General features: G+C 39.9%; 1 protein-coding gene across 1 annotated transcript in view; it reads right to left on the reverse strand.

Annotated features, from left to right (window-relative positions):
* The window catches only part of csmd2 (CUB and Sushi multiple domains 2), a 276,414-nt gene that overhangs the window by 54,480 nt on the left and 196,199 nt on the right, over window positions 1-25,735 (reverse strand). The window contains exons 34-43 of the mRNA XM_086281126.1: window positions 22,260-22,355; window positions 21,049-21,252; window positions 20,235-20,359; window positions 17,865-17,961; window positions 17,097-17,201; window positions 16,823-16,941; window positions 14,213-14,282; window positions 12,246-12,362; window positions 11,014-11,223; window positions 9,347-9,535 (exon numbers count right to left, since the gene is read on the reverse strand). Of these exons, the coding sequence (XP_086137252.1) occupies window positions 9,347-9,535; window positions 11,014-11,223; window positions 12,246-12,362; window positions 14,213-14,282; window positions 16,823-16,941; window positions 17,097-17,201; window positions 17,865-17,961; window positions 20,235-20,359; window positions 21,049-21,252; window positions 22,260-22,355 (1,332 nt within the window). The remainder of the gene's footprint in view (window positions 1-9,346; window positions 9,536-11,013; window positions 11,224-12,245; window positions 12,363-14,212; window positions 14,283-16,822; window positions 16,942-17,096; window positions 17,202-17,864; window positions 17,962-20,234; window positions 20,360-21,048; window positions 21,253-22,259; window positions 22,356-25,735) is intronic.

The following is a 25,735-nucleotide window of genomic DNA, read 5'->3' on the forward strand; positions in this document are numbered from 1 at the left end:
TTTCTATTGAAACATTTCCAGTTCTTCTTTAAATATCTTCTTAGGCTTTCATGTGCACAAACTTTAATCATTAACCACCTTATTCTGTATACGTCACTTCCTGCAACCTCTAGTTTGTATATGTATTAATCCTTTTCAGAACAGTTAAATTATATGCTTCCATGATTCCAGAAACTTAACAAAGTTCAAATGCATGAATTTAGCAGTTTCCATTAAGGCTGCAAGACATTACAACCATTTTTCCAACATGCTAGTTAGGAGCATTACCACTTGTGGCTGCACTTATTACGTTACTAGCAGAGGATCTCATTATGGTCACAGACCAGCCAGTAATTTTAAATGACTGTTATCTGCAAACACATCCCTGTAACTGGCCTCAAATTATGCCATCCATAGACATATTTTAAATATCCCTTCAAGGAGATCCGAACAATCGTGCTGGTGGGCAAATGGAAACCTCATATTCACTGTGGTGGGGCACAGAAATTTAGAGAGCGTAGTAATCGCAGTAGTGCAGGAATCAACCCAGAAGAGGTTTTCAGCTTGAGGACACACCCTTGCATGTTTTATCCTTGCGTTTGTCTTTCAGGTTATATGTTGTGGGCCGCGTGTTCACATTATAAAACTGCCAATTGTATTCCTGTAGCGGAGAGGCCCTTCTGCTGCTGCATCACCTGTTAAATGAGCTATCGATCAGGCCTATTGATTAAACCAAAGACACTCTATGGAGTTGCACCTCCGGTTGACGCATTGACTGTAAAGCTACTTAAGACTTGTGTGAAGAAGAGTATATGTTTGCTTGTGGAGTTGAACAGGCGTGAACAGAAGAGAAAAATTCAGTCGACTATCTCTTAAAAAACAGAAAACAGCAGCGTATTAGCGCCAAAACTTCACATGTTGGAACTCCTCATGTCAGTCTTAATACCAAATCAAACAAATTAATTGTGTCCAAATGAGTCTAAATGAAATCTTTTTAACTCCAAAAAGGTTAGTCCATCTAAAGCGAGGCCTTGGACATTATTAATTTATTACAACATTCACACATGTTAACCCACACAGATGAGAATTGACAGGATCCTTTACCAGCTAGAAAGCTGTTGGGTCATAATAATATAGAAGTTTAATCAATCAATCAATCAATCTTTATTTATAAAGCACTTTTCATACAGAAAAAATGTAGCACAAAGTGCTTTACATAGTTAAAAGCAGCCCACCCCACCCTCCAACTCACTCCCCACACTCTCAATACACATATATCCCCCCACCCCCACCCCCACACACACACACATACACACACGCGCATGAGCCAAGTGAGGAAACATTATAACAGAGAGCCGTCTGCACCGGGAGCCGGTCACAGACCGCAGCCTCCGGGCTGGGCACACAGCAGGAGGGAGGCCAAGGAGCCCCCCAACCAGGCTGAGAGGACCCCAGAGACCAGCAGCCACGGTCAATAACAGCCCCGGTGCAGAGAGCGCCCTCCGAGGAAACACTGGAGATATGACGCAATACGATGTATACAGGGTAAAATGATAAAATAAATAAGAACAGGATACAATATAAATATAAATATAAATAGAGTAAGAAGATTAAAAAATGAATAAGAATAAAATCAAGAAATATTAGGTAAATCCTAAATTAATAATAGAATAACCGGATAGAATAAATAAGCATAAAAAATAAATAAACGCTAAGTAAAAGCTAAATTAAAAAGGTGGGTCTTGAGCCTGTTCTTAAAAACATGTACGTTCTCTGCGGCCCTGAGCTCCTCCGGCAGGCTGTTCCACAGACGAGGACCATACCACTGAAAAGCTGCCTCTCCGTGAGTATGTGTCCTGACTTTAGGGACAATCAAAAGGCCAGTACCAGAGGACCTCAGGGTCCGCGAGGGTTCGTATGGTAAAAGCAGATCTGAGAGATAAGAAGGCCCAAGACCATTAAGACATTTAAAAACCAATAAAAGAACTTTAAAATCGATCCTGAAACACACGGGGAGCCAGTGCAGCGATTCTAAAACCGGTGTAATGTGGGCCCGCCCTCTGGTCTTCGTCAGCACACGAGCTGCCGAGTTTTGCAAGAGTTGTAAAGTTGAAATATTCTTCTTAGGAAGACCAGAGAGCAGGGCATTACAGTAATCAATGCGACTGGTAATAAAAGCATGCATCAGCATCTCCGTGTTGGCCCGAGAGAGAATAGGGCGGACTCTGGCTATATTTTTTAGATGATAAAATCCAATTTTGGTTACATGTTTAACATGTGGGATAAAACCAAGCTCAGAGTCAAAAATAACACCCAGGTTTTTCACTTGTAGCGAAGGACATAGTGAAAATGCCTCTAATTTAGACAAGAGTTTCTCTCTCTGAGCCTCAGGACCGACAATTAAAACTTCAGTTTTGTCCTGGTTAAGCTGTAAAAAGTTTTCTGCCATCTAAGATCTTATATCCAAGATACAGTTAAAAAGGGCATCCATTGGTCTGGTGTCATCAGGAGACACGGAGATGTACAGCTGCGTGTCATCAGCGTAACTGTGGAAGTTCACTCCATGCCTCCTGATGACACTGCCGAGAGGCAACATATACAAATTAAAAAGTACAGGGCCTAGAACCGACCCTTGAGGCACACCACATGTCATTTCATGGATCTTAGAGGAGCATGTATCCATACTCACCATAAAAGATCTGTCAGAGAGATAGGAAGTGAACCAGTTGTGTACAGCACCAGAGAGGCCCACCATGTGTTTTAGTCTGTTTTTAAACAGACTAAAACACATGGTCTACTGTATCAAAGGCTGCGCTTAGATCCAGTAGCACCAGGACTGAGCGCTTTTGGGCGTCCCAGTTACATCTAAGATCATTTAAAACCTTTAGGAGAGCAGTCTCTGTGCTGTGGTTCACCCTAAATCCAGACTGGAATATCTCCAGGATCTGTCTATCATTGAGAAAATCAGTAATCTGAGTAAAAACAAGTTTTTCTAAGACTTTACTTAAAAATGGTAAGTTGGATACAGGTCTGTAGTTATTAAAATCATTACAATCCAAATTGCTCTTCTTCAGAAGGGGCCTCACCACCGCCGTTTTAAAGGCAGCAGGGAAGACACCCAACTGAAGAGAGCAATTCATCATGTATAAAAGCTCAGCCTCAAAAAATCCATAAAGTGTTTTAAAGAGTGAAGAAGGGATTGGATCTAAAAGACATGTGGTGGGTCTCACTGTGGAGAAAACCTTCTGAAAGTTCTCAGCATTAACCAGGACAAAGCTGTCCAGTGTCTCCTCAGGTACAATCGAGCCCTCAGATGTGTTTACAATCATATCGCGATTAGATAAAATATCAGATCTGATGGCGCTGATTTTTCCCCTGAAGTGGTCTGCAAACTGCTCACAGAGCGAGTCTGTGGGGGTTCTTTTGGAGCTTTTAAAATCAGGGTTAAATAAATGATCTATGGTGGAAAAGAGGACCTTGGGATTATTTTTGTTATTACTGATTATTTTGGCGAAGTATGAATTTCTTGACTTCCTTAATGTATTATTGTACATTTTAAGTTGCTCGGAAAATATTTGATGGTTGATATTATTTTTATTTTTCCTCCATCTCCTTTCTGCTGCCCTGCAATTTCTTTTGAGTTTTTTGTTTAAAGCATTATTATAGCACTTAGTCTGCTGAGAGACAAATTTGAAAATGCCTAAAGTCACTTATTGAGGCAATGGTTCGACCTGGCCTTGTGTATCTCAACAGACCTCCAGTTATTTTTTTAATATGTTCATTTAAGAAAAAGGTCTGTTAATTGCAGCAGTAATAGATTCACAAGGTGTGCAAAGGAGCCAGCCTCAGAATAACGTGTCCCTGCATGAGCCAGTTTAAAAAAACAACAAGATATGGTTTTTCCAAGGCATGGGGGGGGGGGGGGGGGGGGGCTTTGATTTGTGCATGTCTATGCATGCATTTAAGGGTATGTGTGTGTATACATGTTTATGTATATGTGTGTATATGTGCATGAGCATCTATTTCTTTAAATATGGATATGTTTTGGCATGTTACTGGGGTTATGGAACCAAATATATATGTAGCAAAATGTAGAATTTAAGGTAGGGGGGGAGAAGTTTGTGCTTTTTCCTACTGTTTATTTCCCCTCCTAACTACAGTTTTATCAGTGAGGGTGAGCAGGAGAGGAGGGGGGGGGGGGGTTGCTGTCTTATTTAATGAATCATTTCAATGTAAGCAGCTATCTCCTGGAAGTTTCCAGTCTTTTGAATATGTGGCTCTACAGCTGAAGGCCCCATCCAAAGTTGTGTTTCTTAATGTTTACAGGCCTCCCAAATACTGCACAGACTTTTTTAGTGACCTCAGTGAACTGCTGTCTGTGATCTGTGTTGATTTCGACTGTGTAATTATTGTTGGGGATTTTAACATCCATGTGGACAACCCTCAGGACAAAGGGACTAAAGACCTGAGTAACACTCTGGGCAACTTTGGGCTGACTCAGTATGTAACAGAGGCCACACATAATAGAGGACACACTCTTGACCTACTGATCTCCAAGGGCCTGAGCATTTCAAAGGTTACTGTGTCTGATGTGGGCCTGTCTGATCATTACTGCGTTTTCTTTGAAAGTAAAATTTCAGGCCACACAAATATATCAACAACAGTGATCACAAAACGGTGTATAACTGAACACAGTAGTGTGATCTTTAACCAGGTCTTCCCATTAACACCTGACCTGTCCAGAGGTTCAATCAATGAGCTCGTCAATAGCTTCAATGCTAACATGTTAAATGTAATGGACACTATTGCTCCCATTAAGGCGAAGGTTATCTCTGGAAGGAAAAAGTCTCCACGGAGAAACTCCACACTGGTGAAAAATGAAAAAAGAGAGTGTAGGAAAGCTGAGCGCAGATGGAGAAAAACAAACCTCCAGGTTCATTATGAAATCTATAAAGAGAAACTTCACAATTATAATTTACAACTGAGGAATGCAAGGAGGTCCTACTTCTCTGACATCATCACCAAAAACAGCCATAATGCTCAGGTCTTATTTCCTACAGTTGACAGGCTAACAAACCCTCCTGTGTCAGTGGCAGCTGAACTTCATTCAACCATGGCCTGCAATGACTTTGCCAAATTCTTCACAGAAAAAATCCAAAAAATTAGACAAGCAATTGGTACATCAACAGCAGATTCAGGATATATACTGTGTCCACCGAAAAACTGTTTAAACACCATCAAACAGTTTCACCCTATTAACAGCAAAGTCCTGGAGGACATCTTAGGTCAACTGAACTCCTCTTGCTGTTTAGATGTCCTGCCAACACGTTTTTTCAAAAAGGTCTCAAAGACTTTGGAGTCAGACCTGTTACAGATCGTCAACTTTTCTTTAATGTCAGGTGTGTTTCCAGAACCACTAAAAACTGCTGTAATTAAACCTATACTGAAAAAGGACAATCTTGACAAGACACAAATGAACAACTACAGGCCGATCTCAAATCTCCCATTTTTAAGTAAGATCATTGAAAAAGCAGATTCTCAACAGCTCAATTACTTCTTAAAACAGAATAACTGCTACGATGCCTTCCAGTCAGGTTTTAGACAGAACCACAGCACTGAAACTGCTCTGACTATAGTGTTTAATGACATATGTCTGAATACAGACAGTGGAAAAAATGTCAGTCTTAGTTTTACTGGATCTCAGTGCAGCATTTGATACAGTTGACCACAACATATTACTCAAATGACTGGAGAACTGGGCAGGTCTTTCAGGAACTGTACGAAACTGGTTCAAAACATACTTAGAAAACAGGAAATACTTTGTATCAATAGGTAACTTCACATCTGAGCAGACAAGTATCACATGTGGAGTTCCCCAAGGTTCCATCTTGGGACCCCTTCTGTTTAACATCTACATGCTCCCACTGGCACAGATTATAAAGAACAACAAAATAAACTATCACAGCTATGCAGATGACACGCAAATATATATCACAATGTCACCAGGAGACCAAGGCCCTGTACAGGCTCTTGGTAAATGCATTGAGGAAATTAATGACTGGCTGTGCCACAATTTTCTCCAGCTAAACAAAAACAAAACTGAAGTAATAGTCTTTGGTGCCAAAGAAAAACGATTACAGGTCACCAGAGAACTTCAATCTATACACCTAAAAACCACAAACCAGGCGAGAAATTTGGGTGTAGTGATGGATGCAGACCTAAACTTAGAAAAACACATTAAGACAATAACAAAATCAGCTTAGTATCACCTTAAGAATATATCAAGGATAAAAGATCTGATGTCTCAACAGGACCTGGAAAAACTAGTCCATGCATTCATCTTTAGCAGGCTTGATTACTGTAACGGCATCTTTACAGGTCTACCTAAAAAATCTGTAAAGGACTCTGCTGCTCGAGTCCTCACTAAGACCAGAAAAGTGGACCACATCAGTCCAGCTCTGAGGTCTTTACACTGGCTGCCTGTCCGTCAGAGGATAGACTTTAAAGTTCTGATGCTGGCCTATAAAGCTCTGAATGGTTTAGGACCAAAATACATCAGTGACCTCCTGACCCAGTATGAACCTTCCAGATCCCTCAGGTCATCTGGATCCGTTTTTTTATCAGTTCCCAGAGTCAGAACCCGACACGCAGAAGCTGCATTCAACTTTTATGCTCCATATATCTGGAACAAACTCCCAGAAAGCCTCAGATCAGCTGAAACACTCAGTTTATTTAAATCCAGGTTGAAGACTCACCTGTTCTCAGCTGCATTTGAATAAAACACCAAATCCACACTTTTAAGCTTAAATTTCAAAACTTAAATTTTAACTACTGATTTTATCTATTGTTCTGATTTTATCTACTGTTTTTTTGTTTGTTTGTTTTTTAATCAATTTTAAATCATGCTTTTTATTTGTTTTTGTTTTTAATGTCTCTGTAAAGCACTTTGAATCACCTTGTTGTTGAATTGTGTTGAATTGTGCTATATAAATAAACTTGCCTTGCCTATTGAATAAATTTAATAGGATTATTGTTTTGTTTATATTTTTCTGTCGTTTTCGCACTATTGTAACATGTTCATAATAAAGCCTTATTTATATTTATATTTATTCTATATCCATCTACATGTGTGGGTTAATAAGTGTCAAACTACTGGTCAGTTATAAATAAGACCAGAATAAGCTATATTTAATCTAGAGTAACTTGTTGCCTAGTAGCAATAGCAGCCTTGTGTTTGAGCTTATTTCAGTGCTATTTGCTATTAATGAAGAATGGGTAGTTATGGAGACAAAGCATACTAAGCTTTTAATTCATGTACAACTTAGTATAGGTGGCAATGGCAAGGATATTAAAGGAACAGTTATAGAAACTGAAATAAAGGATTACTAAGTGCTTTATGGTTATAATAACGATCTAGTGTGGTACTAATAGAGATGCTAATAACAGAAGTCCTTTTTTCTATTTTGCAGACTTAATTTTTTTCATAGACAAAAGGGTTAAACTGAAAAAGGTGTTTTTCTCAAGTATTTGATATACATATATCATTTTAATAGAATTTATTTTATTTATTGTAACCATATAAAAATAAAAAAACAATCTAAATAAAAAGTACAAAGAGACCAAACAAGAGCACAAATATCTAGTTAATATCTAGTTCTGAGACATGATAATAATGCAAAGTGGGCTAGTGCAGGCAAAATAACAAAAAGAAGTCAAATTTAAATAGTAACATTTATACCCATTGAGAAGAGTATTTTTTACGTGTTATTAATTTTCAATATGCTATGCCTCTACTGCCACGCATACCGAGCTAACCTTCAGCATGGACGGGAGAAAGAACAGAGTTATGGACATAAATCATAATTGGATTTGCTCTATGCGCTCCCTGAAGACGAGTCTGGTAGTCTGGGGGTTTCAGGACTGAGTGATTCGTCCTGGATTGATTCTGCATCTGATGGGTTTTCATCTGACAGTTATCCAGAGTCTGCACGACAAGTATGCACTACACAAGTATGCTATAAATAGCCTGCAATTATTGAAGTGGTTATAAAACATGGGCTTCTCTTCGCTCACTCGTGTGTTTGTTCAACAAATTCAACAAGAGCAGAACACGCGCACGGTCAAAGACACACGGAAACCACAATCTGCATGTTTGCGCACAACCCTGAGACGGAAAAGCTTATTGCTCTATTATTTTATTGTCACTTTATGTGAAGCAAACAGGGACTACGGGAAGCATTCCTTATCAAACCCTGTGTTTTAGAATGACCTGTCTGCAGCTTTAATAGCTGAACTCTTGCTGTTTTAGCATTAAACCGAATGTTATTTGGGCATTAGTGTGGTTCAGTTCACAGGTGCATTTATGCCATTAAACAGAGGTATCTCTAACCTCTTCATCAGACCACAAACCAGGCCACAGCATCAGGGCAAAAGTGAAATACGGCAACAGTCAGGACTTATTCAAACACATATCTTCACATACAAGCATATGCCCACTTTGAGTACACATGAATACACAAAATACTGAGTGCATGGATGCATACAGATTACTACATATATGCATTTTAATGGGTAGTATTCATTAGTGAAAATACTGCATTAAGCCAGAATGAAATGAAGCATATTAAATGCTTTATCTATCAGTATTACAAAAATAAACAGTTCATTTATACTAAGTACTGATATCATAGGACAATGCAATAGTATTTGAATAATAACAATACTAATTCTTCCCATTAACATAATTAGAATAAGAATTCTATTATACTACAAGAAGCATATCGCACACACATGCAAGTATAATTTTCTTTCAGGTCCCTGGAAATAATCTTTCAGCTTCAAACTGGACGTGACTCATGAAAAAGCCCACATACAAGAAAATAGCACGAGTGCGAGAATAAACTCTATCTCCCGTTCCCGGTGCCTTTTCACTCGGTTGCTCCTCCTTTCACTCCCATTTATCTCCCTGCTCGCCCATTCAAAGTTCCAGTGTCACGGCCATCACCTCTCTCTGTAATTTTGCTGGCCTTATTGAATAATCGACGCAAGAATGTGGGTCAAGGACGAGGCGAAAGAACAGCATCCATTACTTTTCCTTTCAATAGAGCCTCTCTTTTATTCATCTTTTATTTGTCTCCGCTTCTCTTTAGCGCGGTATTGATTTTTCGCTGAGGAGTGCTTTGCTTCATTAATAGGGGATAATAATTCAGTTTAATTACATTATTCATAATAGATAATTATTATCTCCATGGCCACACTTTGCTCTAATGATGTAATAGTTCAATACGTTACAGTTTTAAAAGCAAGTTATCTTTTTATTCGTTTAGTTCTGCGCACAGCTGTCCTCTTGTTTGCTCGCATCACTTACCTTCACAGCGAGGGAAAGGGTGATCCCAGTTGCGGGTGGTGCCGTGCTCACAGGTGAGGATGGAATGTCCCGTCAGCTGATACCCGGGCAGACACTCGAAGGAAATAGACTGGCCCACGTTGTAACCAGCACCCACCACCACCCCGTAGCGAAAAGGCTCTGGATCTGGGCACTCCTGTAGCTCATAAGCTAAGGGAAAAAGAAGAGAAATTTGCGATTAAAGCTAGATACATTCATACAGCTATGAAACTTAAACAGAGAATCATATTATTTTCACATCAACAAAGTCGATCAGGAAAGTACGTTTCCTAAAGGCTCACTGTTCTGATGATTGCTGTGGTTGTGAACGCTACCCGCATGGATGTTCAAATAGTTTTTCTCTTACTGTCTGAAGTTAGCTAACAGTAGCTTTCAAACCACTAACGACTTGCCTTAATGTGTGAATACTCAGCTTCCAGACAACAACACTGTTATAGCGGAGGATCCTCTATTTTTATTTCCCACTTTCAATTCCCCTTCATCATGTGTCTGTTGTTCCTTAGGCACAACCTCCCACTCACTCCTCCTCATCCCCCTCCGCCTTCTTAGACAGGAGTTTTCAGAGGAGGGAAAAAAAAATGCCTAAGGCAGGTTTGACTTGTACCAGAGGAGTATGATGCAGTCATCAGAGGTAGCGTGGGTAAATAATTCTTACTTTTCTTATTCCTATTTTTTTTCCTTTTGGATACAAAACCAGGGCAAGCAGTGAGCCTTGAAAAGCACGAATATAAATATGACTAAAGGAATTGATTTCTATGGATCACAGCTTCTCTTTGTAGGCGATAACTCATGCAAATATTGCAAAAAAGGGGAGGGGAGGGCTGGTATTTGCAAATATAATGCTTGATTTATATGCTAATGTACACATAATTATGTAAATGCACAATGCTACCTTTCGATTTGCTGGCTCGTTTGCTGAATCACAAAACACAAACTTAGTGTGCCTGTTGCATTTGCGGACCGGGGGAATTTATTCCTTGCAGACGTGCAGATATGCAATGAAGCCTTTTATTGGCACATGCTAAAGCAATCTTTGAAGTGATCAGCAGTTTTATATACAGCTATTTATCTGGGGAATTCGCTGCCTCTCTGCGCTGATTAGTTCTTCAGAGTCAGTTATAGCACTAATTCAGTAATGTTATGGCTTTACATGAATAAATTTCACACTGAAGCGACACTAATAGTACTTAAGTGTACTTGCTGAAATAAAAGTAAACACTCCTGAAGATAATGATTGATTCGTTTCCTTCCGCAAGATGAAATTCATCACTGTGGCTTTCACTCTTATACTGATTTTGGAATTGCTTCAATTCACGCAAAATAGCTCTGATATTCTGCATTAGTTCTGATACGTGCATTCGGCACTCCTCTGCTGAATCACATTTCAGTAACAGGAAAAATGGACTGAAGCAGCCTAAAAGTGCCACAGGTGCTGGAGTAACGCGTGCAGAACAAAGTAGCTCTAAATATTGATACTGGCCCAGCTCTGCAATGGGTAAAATTTTTTGGTTGTTATTTTTAGTATTAAAAGCATATAATAAGTCTGCTTTCTCAGACATAATCCAAAAGTTCAGATTATATCCCACCTTTAGTCTCCCGATCTTTTAAAAGGCCATTTGGATACCTACCCTGGTACTCAAACCTGAAGCCAGGCTTGTTCTGCGAATGGTCACTATGGAAATAAATTGTGGTCTCGTGAGAGGTGGTGAGAAGGGAAGAGGGAACATCCTGGCCGCTGAATCTGCCAATGACAGCACTTGTTTCCAAGGGCCCATTGCGTATCTCGAGGAAGTCGTGGTTGGCTTCAGTGGAAAAGTTCAGGAACTGTATGTGGGCTCCTGTTTATAAGAAATAGATAATGGCCATTAAAAAACAAAATTGCATTGTTCTCCCAAAAATACTATCAAAGTTAAAGTAGGCGAGTCATTCCGCTTCTTATTATGTGCAGAAAATGGTTGCAATTCAGCCGTAGCACTCAATTGACAAGAGTGAATGGACGAGGCGAAAACAATTGTTTACAATTATTCCAGAAATAAACAAAAATCCTAAAAAAAAAAAAAAATGCCAAAAATGAAATGACACTGAATGTCCTTTATTTTTGTTTTTACAGGGGAGCTGATTTACGCATGCTGGTACTCAAGGATTTGTATTGTAGCTTAGTCACATCAGAAACCTACTTGAGTGAATAGGAAGCAGCTTGTTAAGGTGACTGCTGTCAGGTGGCTGCTGCCAGACTGCTGTTGCACATGTCATCCATGAAATCAAAAAGGTAAATGTGGTAAAGTAGATTGTGGTGCTCTTATACTTACTTAAAAAAAGTATGAGAGCACCCCTATTTTGTGCGAGTAGCTAAATGCTGCCCTCACTTATCCCCACCAGAAATATGAGTGCGGATTATTCCTGAGAAGTTGTCATGACAGCTGTATGAACCAATGCAGTTCTATTATACCTTCATGTAGAAAAGAATAGTCGTATTTAGGCTGTGTAACATTCTGGAAGCTAGCACGCTTAAAAGAAGGGCTAATGGTGCTAGCTCCATTAGTGTTAGCCACACCTAGCATAACTAATATAGCATTGTATGTGTATAATGCTACACATTTCAGCAATATTTGAAACACAATTTAATCAAGGCCAACTTCCCCAATGTTTATCCACTATTTTTAGTCTAAGGCTCCAGATAGTTGCATTTATTTTAGACTACCTCTTGAGAGCCTTCCAGACACGACTGTCATTATCACGATAAATCTACATGTATAAACACTGTCACTCCACGGTCCAGCCTTACAAGTTGCATAATTAAAGGTTCTTTAGTGTAGAAATGCCAGCGTGACATGCTGCAAGAGCCTCTCATGTCTCTCACCGTAACCAACTGGCAGGTAGATTCTCCAGGTGCAGTCACTGTTGCTAGGGTAGTTGCCAGGGAAACCGGGACTGAGAATCATGCCCTCCATCTCTTCCCGAATTCCACCACACTGAGCTGGCAGAGTCCAGACAAAGCATTTCATTAACATCCGCAAAAAAGTGATTCAGCCACATTACAACTATTTTACAAAACAATGATCTGCTCAGTCGTCAGATTCATAAAAAAGGATGTGGGTGAGAGAGGTGATGAGGTGCTTGAACATAGAGCACTTGAGATACAGTTTGAGAGGGTCCCAAAGTAAATACTACAAAACTGAAGTATGATGTAATACTGCTTTTATCTGTGTTTGGGTTTATTTCTCTTTCTTTCTTTAATGCCACCCACTATCTGTAGCAAGCCAAAAAGAACTGTGCACAATGCAGCCTCCCCCTTTTATTTATGTGTTTATTTTATTCTATTTTTGTTTGTTTTGTTTTTGGTGGCTTTTGTTTTTTGTTTTTGTTTGTTTGTTTTTTTGCCTTGTTCACATGGTAGTACTTTTTTTTTTTCTTTCTTTTTTGTGCCCATAGATTACACATTCTCCTGCATCCAACTGGTTTGCTACTGCGTGGCGCAACCAGTTTTACAAGGGCAGTATTTGTAATCGCAATTTGAGTTATATTTTTCTGCACTTTTTTCATATTGGAAAATCATAAATAAATAAAGTTGTCAAAATGTAAAAAAAAAAAAAAAAAAAAAAAAAGGATGACCATCCTTTTACTGAAGCATAACAGAGGTGAAAATGAATTTAAAGCCACAATTTTTTCACTCCAGTCAAAATATTTACAGATCTTATTAGCAACGATAAAATGCAATGTATTTTATGTTAAAGATATCAAAATAAACTTAAAAAATACTGATAAATGTGTTAAACATTTAACATCTAAAGATGACAGCAACTGGACAGGGTATCTCAACCACCAATGAACTCTACAGCCACCTCATACTTTTATTAATCACAAGATATGTGATTTAGCGGTGCCAAGTATGGTATACTTTGCTGTTCTTCATCTTCCTCCTTTTATGTTAAACAGCTTATTCAATAAAAGCATTTCTTTGATTGAAATCAAGGACTAAGTCTCAAAAGAGATTAAAAAATGCACGGAAATAATTAGAGGAAAAAGGTGATGAGATCAAAGAGGATGAAAAGAGCAAGAGATCATGTCGCCGAGATGAAAGTGTACTGCAGCTAGTGGTAAAAGAATTAGCTGACTCAATGAAAAAGAATGAAAGAGGCACTGTTGGGAGGGGGAAACAGGCAAACATAGGGGGGAAGATTAAGAAATGAATGGGACAAACAGGCTATGTGTCAAACAGAGAAAATCAAGGTGATGTATCATTGTGTCTCTGCAAGGAACAAGTGAAGGGTTAAATGTAATCCTGTAGCAGTGAAAGCCTGAGGTAATCAGGAAACTGCTGATGCCTGTAAACACGATGAATCTCCCACCGACTTCAACCAATCATGGTGTGAGTTGGAACTAATTAGGGTATAGTAGGTTGCTCCAATAAGTGGAACCACTTTGTCAAGGTGTTCTAACAGACAGGAAACACTTAAAGAGAGGAGCTTTTGCAGTTACTTTCAGCGTGTTCGCTCAGCTTTCAAGGTAGCAATATAAATTCACTTTAAAAGTGCAAAAGCGTGCACAGCCTCAAGCAAAAAGACAAACAACTGACTATAACCTTTTCTTTTGCTGTCTTGTTTTAATGATTTTTGATTGGGAACAACCTTGGGAGGAACTTTGTCATCTGCACTATACTGTTTAATAATAAAGTAATTCATTTCAAATACTTTGAATCACCTGGCTGCTGTTCTTTTAAAGCGAAAGATCCCCAATAAAAGGAAAAAGCTGGTATTTAGAAAAGACACAGGAAGCAAACAGGAGGGGGCAAGGACACAAGGAGCAAGTAAAGAAAGGCATTTTTACCTATGCAGAGAGGAGGTGGGTAGTTCCATCGTCTGACAGTTCCAGGCATACAAGTGATGTGCGAGTTCCCCTGCGAGAAGCGTCCATGCACACATGCACAAAGACAAAAGTACAGGGAAAAAAAGAGCAGGCAATGAATTAACTTGTTCGCTCCACTGTCACTCATCTGTTGCTCCAATTATTTGATCCTGCTGCTTTTCTCTGCATGACTTCATGTGGTGCCTAAAAGACTAAATCCATCTGAAATGACAGAGAACAATAGCGGCATATAAAGAGCATCATACAGAGCGAGAAGAAGACAGGGAAAGAGTGCGGAAAAATTCAAAGTCATTTCTACAAAGCCAAATATGAAAAACTGGCATTTTTCAGAAAATTTAAAAGCACTTAACGCAATTCTTAGAAAATTGTCATGAAAATGGCTTAAAAATGTCACATGTGCATGTTGGAACATAACAGACTGACAAAATAGACTGTTTATAATCAGACAAACCCTGACAGCCAGGCCATTAGAAGTCTTCAAATGTTCAATGTTTTAGAACAAAATCTCAGAAGTCTGTGGCTATAACATTTATTACGAAGGTATTTGTTCAGCATTGAAAGAACAGTAATCCTGAAGCTGGGGATAGGTTTTATGCACAGTCACAGCTATACAGGATATCTTTGTTAGGACATGACTCGGTATGTCTGGTGTAAAAGCAGAGGAAAAGCAGTCTGCCAGCTGATAGAGTGAACTAACACAGGAGAACGCATTTACAAAACAAATTTAATTAGAAATGCTGTACAATTTATTTATTAGACCTCAGTGATAAAAATAATGTGATCTGATGAGCAATGCTAAACATAAACACACACAAAAAAATATTGTTAATCCTTGTGAAGCTGACTGTTCGCACATTGTTCCCAAAACCTTTTTGGAAATTTGGTCATTTTAGGGAAACACGTCACTGCCACCGGACCAATCGAGCTTACTGAATGAAGTCTACTGAAAGGAAAATGCTAAGCACAACCAGTGAGAAAATAGGGGTGACGTAAATCCAACCTGGCATTTTAATGTGAGAACAAGGAGTGAAAACTGACAGAGACACATAGTCTCAATGGAGTACAAATAGAATTTGTGTGAACTACTGTACCCAGTGTTCTCCTCCGATGTCACCATCTGTCTCCTGAAGGACAGATGACTTCAGGAGCACTTTTTTGAAGGGAATACAGAATTCTGATTTCTCAGCACACAAGCGTCACGGCCTTCATATTATAGCTAATAAACCGAGGACACTTGTCAACATGCCTACTTTGAATTTGGATGGTAACTTTCTTATAAGCTTATTGGGAAGTTTAGAGGTATAAAATTACAAAACTAGTAAGTTACATAATGAAATGTAACTCTTGCTTATAGATATTACTTACATTTTATGAATGTACAACACAGCTTCACTGTTGGTCGTAAGGTGTTATGCAGCCAATTGTGACTAAATGTGTCTGCAGCCCTAGCTGGCGGCAGCACCACCGTCTCTGTGACAGCAAGTTGGTAAGAAGGCAGAAGGTAAGACAGATGACAGCTGTGCTAATCAGGGCAGCTCTTCATCTAGAAAACAGTTCTATTTGTGTCAGTGAAACTGAAATATAACACTCGGCCACAGCAGTGTGTAATTATATTCTGCGCCACCGTGTTTCTATTTACCAAAGGAATACTGATAATGCTAGCGCTGCTAATGTTATCGTCACAAATCAGACAGTATATCACAATGTGCGCAATGTCATGCACACTGCAAAGTCCCACACATTTCAGTGCCATTTAATATATCACATTATTAAATAATCTGATTATGAATTTGTGTGTTTAAGTCTCACTCTTGTCTGTGTGAAGTTTCTGACTTTAAGTCTATCTAGTACCATTTTTCTTCATCATCAGCTGATATTAGCTATTGTGGCTACTTATTTGCTAGCATTTATCATGGCCAGTGGATGAAAGCAGAACTAGGAAAATCACTTGAACCATGATATGAGAAGTGATATTGAATAGTTGAATTGACACTGTCCACTATTCTTGGCAATACACGTTTGCCAAAAACACAACAACCAGCTGATCCAATAAGAGTCAGATATAACGTAAATGAGTAAATACACAATTACACATAATACACGTTGGGGAAATCCGTTTTGTCTCTGAAATAAAGAAGAAGAAGAGCTTGGCTTTTTAAATCACTAGTGTCAGTCATCAGTATAGGTCTTAAAATCCTATATTGGTCATGATTTACTTCCAAGTTAGTCATCTGGCTTTTACAGAACATAATACAGAACCCATACATGGCACCTGTTAAAGCCAAAGCCAGGGTACTGCCTACCTTATTGCAAGTTTGCAACAGACTATAGAGAATAAAAGTGATCACTTGCAAGAAAAATTGAAATGAACTAAAATAGCCAGAAGACCAAGTCCATCTATTCAACTTCTGTTTCTCTTTTTCTTGTGCCGTAAAAAAAAACAAAAAACTGCAGCATGAGCAAGCAAGTGAACAAAAGCAGGGCTGACAAGACAGACACTATCGAAGGTGAGATTCAGCTTATTTTCGATGGTCATACATGACAGAACTATATGAAAGTTGGAGAGTTTACCTGTAGCGTATATCCTGGTTCACAATGGAATGACACCACGTTATTCATCTGAAGGCGCTCTCCAACCTTGATACCATTCATAGGAACTACAGGCTCTGGACAGTTAGTCAAAGACACGGCTAAGTGGATGATGAATGGAAACAAAAATATGGAGAGGGAGAAACAAAAAGAAATATCAAATTACAACAAGAGAAAATATCAAATAAACCTTAATGTCACTCTAAGAAGAAACAACCACTGTTTGAAGAACATGTTTTTTTCCCACACCACTTACTTTTGTATTCCAGCCTGAATCCAGCTGCAGACACGCTGATATCAGAGAAAAAGTGGAGGTAGAGTTGGTTGGAGGTGCTGTTGAGCAGAGCTGGGACCGTCGTGCCTTTGCGAGAAGATTAACAGTGGAGTTCAGGAATGCTATCTCCTCTATAGCTGCTCACTATAACTAACTATGCGTGAGTTGCAGGCAAACAGCTGAAAAGCGCGTCTGTTAGCGGCACAATGGTACGACCCATTGACTTTTTCACAAGTAGAGAATTTATTCCAATATTTTAGCAAGTGTTCAGATGATAAAAACCAAAAACTGTTCCAAAAGAGAGAAAAAACTGTAACCTGATATTAGCAACTCAAACTAGTGTGCCACTTTCCTGTCATCTCTTTACTTCAGGGCAGATCTAACATTTACTTTTGGTCTTGTTCCAAGTATAAGTTCCCTGTTGTTGCATTCTCGCTCTGACAGGAGTCGCAAAGATACTGTAACCAAACATTTGCCTCAACTCCACAAAGAATAACATAACCTTTGTCCAAAGGCAGCAAGATTTGTACCAGATTAGAACTGAAACTGAGCTACATGTGGCAGCCATCTTTTTTTTTCTAAAGAAATCTATGCTTTGGTTAGTAAACACAATATCTCTTCCAGACTGCAGGCTCTGCTCTGTGAAAAGTAATGAGGCTGTTTTCAAAATATGTTTTATGTCCAAGGTTGCACACATTAGACACATTGAGGAAAATAAAGGGATATATAGAAATGCATATCCGGCAATACCCGAGAAGCTGCCAAGCATGGTGTCAGTGTTGTCGCCTCCGTCAAACACCTCCAGCGAATCCCAGTTCTGCTCTGTCACAAAGCTGATTACCTGGATCTGAGGCAGGGAACAGACAGGGAGAAAGAGGGGGCGGTAGAGGAACACAATTAGTGAAATGTAGACCAAAAAAAACAGTAAGGAAAGAAAGAGAGAGGGATGAGGGAGCAGATCTGGGAGGATTATGGGCAAGAAAATTAGAACGAAAGAAAGTATGTGAAGCTAGTTACTGTAAGTCAAGGACTAAAAACATGGTATTTGGTTATATCTACTCTTCCTTTAGGGTAAGGCCTGAAAAAACATAACCCTGCAGAGTGATTAATAGTCCAAGTATGAAAAAAAGATATTTCTATGTACAGCTCACTGGGGTTCCAGAGAAAACAACAGTAGTTAAGATTGCTGCGACAGCCTCTCAGAGTATACAGACATTTTTAATTCACTTCAAAATACATAAAGAGGACACGAAATGTCTGAAAAGCCAAAGAATAAGACACGATTAATAAGGCAATGCTTAATTAGACTCGCCTCCTTTTCCGACTGCGTTCAAGTGGTGGGAATTGGATTTTAAATTAAGAAGACTGTACGACATGTGGCGAATGCTGAATATTCTTCAAAGAGACTAAATCTACAAATGACAGTTGCGACCAGTAGGAAGACCAAAATACCACATGCTATAAGAGTAGCAGTCTAGATACCAAAACTTATTTTGCTGTTAAAACAGAAAAAAAAAAACAGTAAAACATGCCAAATTCTATGAAACTGACAATGGATTTTGTTTTCCTCAGTCTTTGTTGTCCTTTCTTTTTCCCCCCACTCTCCTTCCCATCCTCCCCTTTTTTGTTCCCTCTCACGTCCATTCCTCTGCTGTCTTCTCTGCTTCTGATGGTTATAGATCGGATATGAGCCAATTAAGGGGGCTGTAGGGGCGCTGGTGCACCGGGCTCCCAGAGAGACGAGGCAGATCACAGATTGATCTTTCATTAGGGGGCCACAGCAAATGTGCCAGCAAGGCACCTCGCTCCTTTAAGTTCTCTTCTAGATCGTGACACTCCAATCTAATGTGTTTCGGGGAGCTGGTGGAGGAGAGCAATGGAAGGCAACAAGAAAAAAGATGTCTGCATAAAAGAGAAGGAACAGGGGGGCAGGATTCTGCTGCAGAGACATAGATACAGAGCCGTAAACTCTCTTAAGTTTGCAGTGACCGTGTAGCAAATGTGCAAATGTGTCTCTCTCTGTAGAAATATTACAAAGAAAAATGATGGCATACTATCATTTGACTGTACCTCCAAAGTGAGAAATGCGTATGTAAGTTTTGTGCTGTTTACCTTTTGGAGGATTACACAGTGTCAGCTCTCTGCTGTTATTTCTGGTCTACTTCCCCTCCAAACAAATGCTGGCGTGAAGTGTGGCATGCTAAGTGTGCCTTTGGGCCATGTTGTGTATTTGACCTGCAAGGACAGTCAGCTGAGGTAGGGGAGCTAATAGCTGAGGGACGCCACTGAGGTTATTAAGCACAGAAGCTGAAGCATAAGCCTAAAAACTTTTCTGCCAGGCAGATCCACAGGGACCTTGCCCAGGTTCCATGAGATTCCATCACGCACGCATCGCGGAATAAGAATATGCAAACTGAATTAAGGAAAGTAATTGAAGAGGTGATTATAGGAAAATTTATTTCAGGTTGTACAATCTGAAGGTTCTGGTATAGTGATCTGCCAAATTAAATTCGGAGCCTTTAAAAAGGCCCAGAGACACTATCACCTCACAGCTCCCCACAACTGAGAGGCCTGTAAAAGCAATACCTTTATATACTGTGTGCAGCACCAGTAATTGGTCTTTGGTAAGCTGAAAGCATCTCGTCACACAGAGGTCTGTTGTCAAAACAACAAGGATCATAAAGGCTAGAAGCTAGAGGTGGACAACCACTGTGAATGGCTTTAAAAAAGTGGTCAGAGACAGTTTTAGAAAGATTACTCTGCATGCTCAAGAACAGGCTGCTGTAGCTCAGACAATGAAAGCTAATGTGTTGGCAGAAAAACAAATGTGGTCTTACACTTATATCCTTTATGTCTATAGGAAACCTATAGAAAACCTTCACCAACCCAGAACCCCAGCATAGATGCCAAACTCTAACTATAACATGCCGTTGTAAAATATTTTCAAATGTGATTTTACTTTCCATAAATATAATCAGAGCGGGGTTTCCTTGGGCAACATGTGGAATTGGAAAGGGATTTAGGGGACTGACTGCTAACGTTGGTGAATCTGCCTCTGGTTTACCAATCCTAGCATCCAGGAGGTGGTCTGATGCCTACCAGAAACTTTATTGTACAAACCTGGATTCCTGATCCTTCGGGAACTGTGATCTTCCACACACAGTTGAGGCTGTTGAGGTAGGGCTCAGGAAATCCAGGAGATAAGATGGTGCCAGTTCGCTGGGTCAGATTACCTCCACATGGAACTGTGAGATAAGAGGATGAGGTTAAGGTCTAAGTTACTTTAACAGTGTGCAAAATGCAAAGAGAAACAGATCATGTAATAAACATGCTCATATCAGAACCAGAATCAAAATGTACACGACGACGACATGCTGTACATGATCCGCCTGGTTTGTGCTTGCACACACAAACTCCTAAGGAGTGTTTACAGTCCTCAGACATTGTCCTCCCAGCTTGTCTTGTTCAAGTCACATCTGGCGACAGCACAGGAGCATCTGCTTCAGCTGTAAGCTGTGTATGAGAGTGTGTCTTCGTATAAGCATGTTGGTTTCTGTGTGCGCATCTGTGTGTGTGTGTGTATGTCCATCGGTGTGTATTTGTGACCCTGAGCAGTGCCTGCCACCTGCTCGTTGCATGGCTGAATCTCACTGTATAGCTACAGGCGATGGCTGGCAGCCCACATCTGTGTCAAGATGGAAGCTTGAAGCTCAAAATATCAAGTATGTGAACCAGACAGAAGGAGAGAGTGAGTGAAAAGGCAAATAAACTGAGGTAGAAAGAAAACAAAAAGAAGCAGAACTCAGCTCAGGATTAGAGTCCAGTTAAACAAATGCTTATATTAGGATATCAAACACGTGGAGTTAAAGCTTACAGCCTGACTTTAAAACAAGTGTGTGTATGTTTTTGTGTGTTTTAAGTATCCGTGTCCTACCTATGCAGCTGGGTATCGAGCTGTTCCATTGTGCCAGGGCATTGGGAACGGTTAAACATTCGATAGCGCTTGATCCCTCCAGGACGTAACCAGGGCTGCACTCGAAGCGGACCACGGCGCCGACGGCAAAGTTGTTACCCATTCGTCTGCCATTTCGGGGCTCGGGGACTGAGCTGCACTGGGTGGCGCTGGTCCGCGGCACGGCTGTGAACAGGTAGGATGGTGATGTGATTTGATTTGAGTCATTATGCAGGATACTTTAAATTAAATAATGTGTAAAAGGCTGCTGTGCTTCTACGTAACTTGGAGTTAGAGATACCGACCTACTATGCTTTACATTTGAGTAGGGGCTCAAGCAGTTTTAGTTCCTTGCCTTTTAAACCAGGAGTCTTCTGATTGGCTCCCTCAATAAAAACAGAACATATGACCAACTGTGTGCCTGAGATGAACATATTAGGAATCTCCACCTTTGTTTACATCATCCAGAGCCAAAGGTGGAGAAGTCTGTTGTTTCTAAGCATTTACAACCCATGAAACTTTATCTTTTGACTCACATGGATTACCTGCACATACGGCGTCATGCTAATTATTTAAAACTTATTATTTCACCATGACAGGAAAAAAAAAGAGCATAGCAGCTACTCTTTAAATGTAAACTACCTACACATTTAATATACAATAGAAAAATCTCACTACTTGATTTTGTGATTTCTTTTTAGTGTCTATGTCAGTGTGATCACAATGCCCAGAACAGACAATACAAAATATGATATTCAGCTCTGCTTTTTCCTTGGCGTTGTTTCAGCGTACTTGCCAAAAAGAAAAGAAAAAAAGAAAAAAAAAAGTATTATTTATTCATTAAACATTCTTCGGGGCTGCCACTGCCTTTGGATATCTACAGCAAATGTCATTTCTGGTACAGTGCACTGTTTAAGGGAAATAAGAATTCAAAAAAGCCCCTCTTGGGGGGGAAAAGAACAACGGGAGAGTTTAAGCACAACTTTTTCGCACAGCTTCTGCAGATGCATGCGCTCGAGCACATCACGGCTGAGACAGCGGCTGAAGGTGAATCCTTGCAAAATCACTCAGCAAGTCATCTGATATGGACACGGAGGGGGGGTGTTCGAAGAGAGGGAATTAAAAAAAAGGTAACAGAATTTGTTTCGGAGTGTGTGATTGTGCGTGTGTGTGTGTGTGTGTTGCACACTCACCCTGATAGACCAGATGGAATCCTCTAGAGCTGGATTGGCCTTTGGAGGTAAAGCGGATCAGGATTTGGTTGGAGGTTGCTAATGGCAACGACTCACCTGCGATAAGATCAAGGTTTTTTAGCAAACAAATTTTTAGCAAAACGCTTTGTTCTGCATCAGTTTACGTTTGTGTTGCTTTCTGGTCACTGAATCACCAGCTCTGTTAATTTCCTCCCTCCTGAATGTGAATCCTGGAGACTATTTTTAGGAACTCGTTCTGCACATCCAGCATGAAAATTAAAGAAATGCAAGAGCTAGGGAATCTGCAATGACTGAGGGAAAGAGGACATTCTGTAGGTCTCTGGATATGGATATATTTAGAAGTGCTATTCATGTACTGCATTGCAGGAAAGTGCAAAGAGGGAAAAAAAACACGTAGGTATCTCATCCAAGTGAAATCTTGCTGTTTGGTCTAGAGCTGTGCTCGGTGATGTTACGCTTTCACAGAAAAACTCACTGGGGTGAAAATATAACATGCTTATAGAAGGCTTTGCACCATCTGTGGTGCATGCAAATGCATGTTGATTATTCAGATTAGCTTAATACTTTGCAGCCACAGAGTACTCTGTTTATCTTCCATACCTGTAGGAAAGCCAGAAATATCTGTCAGGTACATTGTGACTAAATGGTAATCTTGCTTATTGGCACTGATAGCATTGTGTGAGGGTGCAGCTGAGCCTCTGACTGCAGTCTGCCTATACCAAGTGATGTCCCGAAGCGTAAAACCTGCATTTGATCAGCGTTTGAGCCTCACTCTCTATCATGTTCTTGTTTTTCCCGGTTTGATAATTGTTTGTGTTATTCCAGCTGGGCTAAGGCAACTCACATTCCAATTTTTAGTTCTCAAGAGTTCCTCAGTTCCCCAATAATTTATAAGGTGGGGTGTCAGATGACTTTTAAGCGCTGGAGAAGCAGCTGCAGTGACCAGACCTCCTGTGACTTTTTGTCCCGGGCTGTTTCCGAATTACGGAATCAAATTCAAGGTTGCATTTTTCACCTGCTGCCTAAGGCTCTCCACAATCAAGCTCCTGGAAGTCTTACTGTACAGCTTAAATTGCTTTGGGTAATTGGTGTGAGCAGGCCTTTTGATAGTGCTCTTTGTTCTTTGGGTATAAAATTTGATTTTTAAACTACACGCAAGGACAGTTTACTAAGAATTTAAGGGGTTCGCCACATTACGAGACTCTTTACTCTAATAGCATTAGTCAAATAAAATGTGATTATACTGAGGTCAAAAACATCTAACTGTGAAACAAATCCTGAGAGTACGTTTTTGTTTTGTTTTTTAATTCCTAAAAATTACCCATACGATCCCCTGCAATCCCCATTAGCCCATATTGTAATTACACAAAAGGAGAACCCCCATGATGTATCCAGTGTGGTGTAAAATTTGTTGACTGACACAGAACATGATACAAAGCGTGATCATCTCTGTCTCTGCCTCTCTGTCTTTCTCTCAGTGTGGTGCTGACTGGCGTTCTGCTGTGAATCTCATTATTCTATGTCTGCTTGCTGTCACACTGTAGTGGGAGTCAGACGTGCTTAACCTCAGAGGCAACATCTGTGTGTGGATGTGTGCGTGTCTGTGTTAGTGAGTCTCAGTGAGTCTGCTCTGTGCTCTTAGGCTTTCTGAGAGCTTCTGCACCTTTAAATGCAGTGTCCTGAGATAGCTCCAGCGGCACAGTTTCTTAATGAGTCATCACCGTGAATGTTCAGGTTCCACTGCTGGATCCCAGAGCACGCTGGCTAGTTTATTAGAGGAACCCTTGCTGTGTGCTGTCATGGTGACAGTGTTTCATAATTTGCTGCACAGGGCAAGTATCCGTGCAGTAAGAGCAAACACGTGTCAGCATGTAACTTACTGGCTCTCTGGCCATTGTCCAGCATCCCGACCACTTTGTCCTTAAAATGATCTTCAGCACTGACATGTGAAAGGCTAACGAGGTCAAGTCTGACTTTGGCTGGGATCAGTGCCTGAATTTCAATGCTAGTTACTTCTGTGCACTGATAAACAGCGTCAGCGAGAAAAATTCTGGTTGTTAAAAATCACAACTAAACAACAGGTTTAGAGTTTAAAAAAAGAGTTAGTCAAGTGCAGATATCAGGTGGTGAATTTTAATTCTTAAGTTACATTTTGTGTTTATTCTGCAGTGAGCTGAAAGGGGACTTTAGCAAACTCTAGTCCTATATGGCCAGGAGAGAGACAACTGCCATTTTCTTCCCTTTTTTCTTTTTTTCAAATCGATTATTAAAAAATTAGCATTTAGATAGGTGTCCTTGATTTCTTGAATCAGTCATTTTGTTCTTCTCTTTTCTAATTCACACCTTTTTTTACTGTTAATTTATTCCACATTTCATTTCTTCTTATTTTATTCTGTTTGTCCCCACTGCCTCTGATAACTCCGAATCACTGGCATTTCTCTGTAGAGAAAGTATTTTACCTCAATAAGCATAAAAGGAATGAAAGCATACAGCTGAAAACTTTACTGAGATCATTTAGTAGAGAATCTGTTTTTCAAGGTCTGCATAATTACAGAAAAATGCTCCGTGCTTTGACTTCTGTGATTTAACATGTTTGGCAAATGCCATCCTGCCATTAACCAAAAACCCCAAACTGTACTGTACATACTGATAATGTCTATTATTTTGACATGACAGCATGTGTGACGAAAAACAGATTCAACTGAAAACACAGGAGACAAAAGTTCCACAATCTAAATCAGAGTAGAAACAAGAACTGATCAAATAATGGTATTAATAAAGTCTACCAGCTAAAGTAAGTGTGGACCTGATAAGAACCATGTAAAACAAGGACAGGAAGTGGGTGAAAATAAGGTGAAATACATCAGAAAATAAATAAATAAAAAGAATGAAGCTAATTCCGTGCGATGTACGCTTGCAGATGTAAATGTTAGTAGATTTGTAAGCTTTGCTGCTTTGGTATGGTGAATGGAGATACATGATTCTGGTTTGTGCCTAATTCAGTGGCAACGTGTGGGCTAAAATCTCTCTTCCCTTGCCAAAGTGTGTCAGCTTTGCTCTGCCATGCCTGGTTAGATAGCTCTGCGAACCTGCTGCCTCGAGTCCGTAGTTAATATAGCATCCTGTTTATTGAGCTGTAAACTGGATTTTCTGAGGCTGCCCTGGACACAAACCAAAGTAATCATTTTGCTTTTGTCAAGCCACAGGGCGAGGGCAGGCTGAGACGGAGGGGTGCCCTAAACTCGGCACCTTTTCACTCACACCCTCTTCAGAGGTCGAACCTCCCCGACTACAGCCATTGCTTTTATAGCCTATCAGTGCAGTTGTAGTATTTATGACATCCATTCATCAAAAATAATATGGCACACATTTAGTTATTTTTTGCCTTTTAACTTTTAACCTTAAAACTGTTGTCCTTTTTTACCATATTCCACTCTCATAACTCTCTTTTAGTG

The sequence above is a fragment of the Aulonocara sp. 'chitande type north' Nkhata Bay genome, linkage group LG22 (assembly GCF_057382095.1).
Source record: "Aulonocara sp. 'chitande type north' Nkhata Bay isolate Kocher_YH1m ecotype deep benthic linkage group LG22, A_spYH_male_GT1.1, whole genome shotgun sequence".
In the NCBI taxonomy this organism is placed as follows: domain Eukaryota; kingdom Metazoa; phylum Chordata; class Actinopteri; order Cichliformes; family Cichlidae; genus Aulonocara; species Aulonocara sp. 'chitande type north' Nkhata Bay.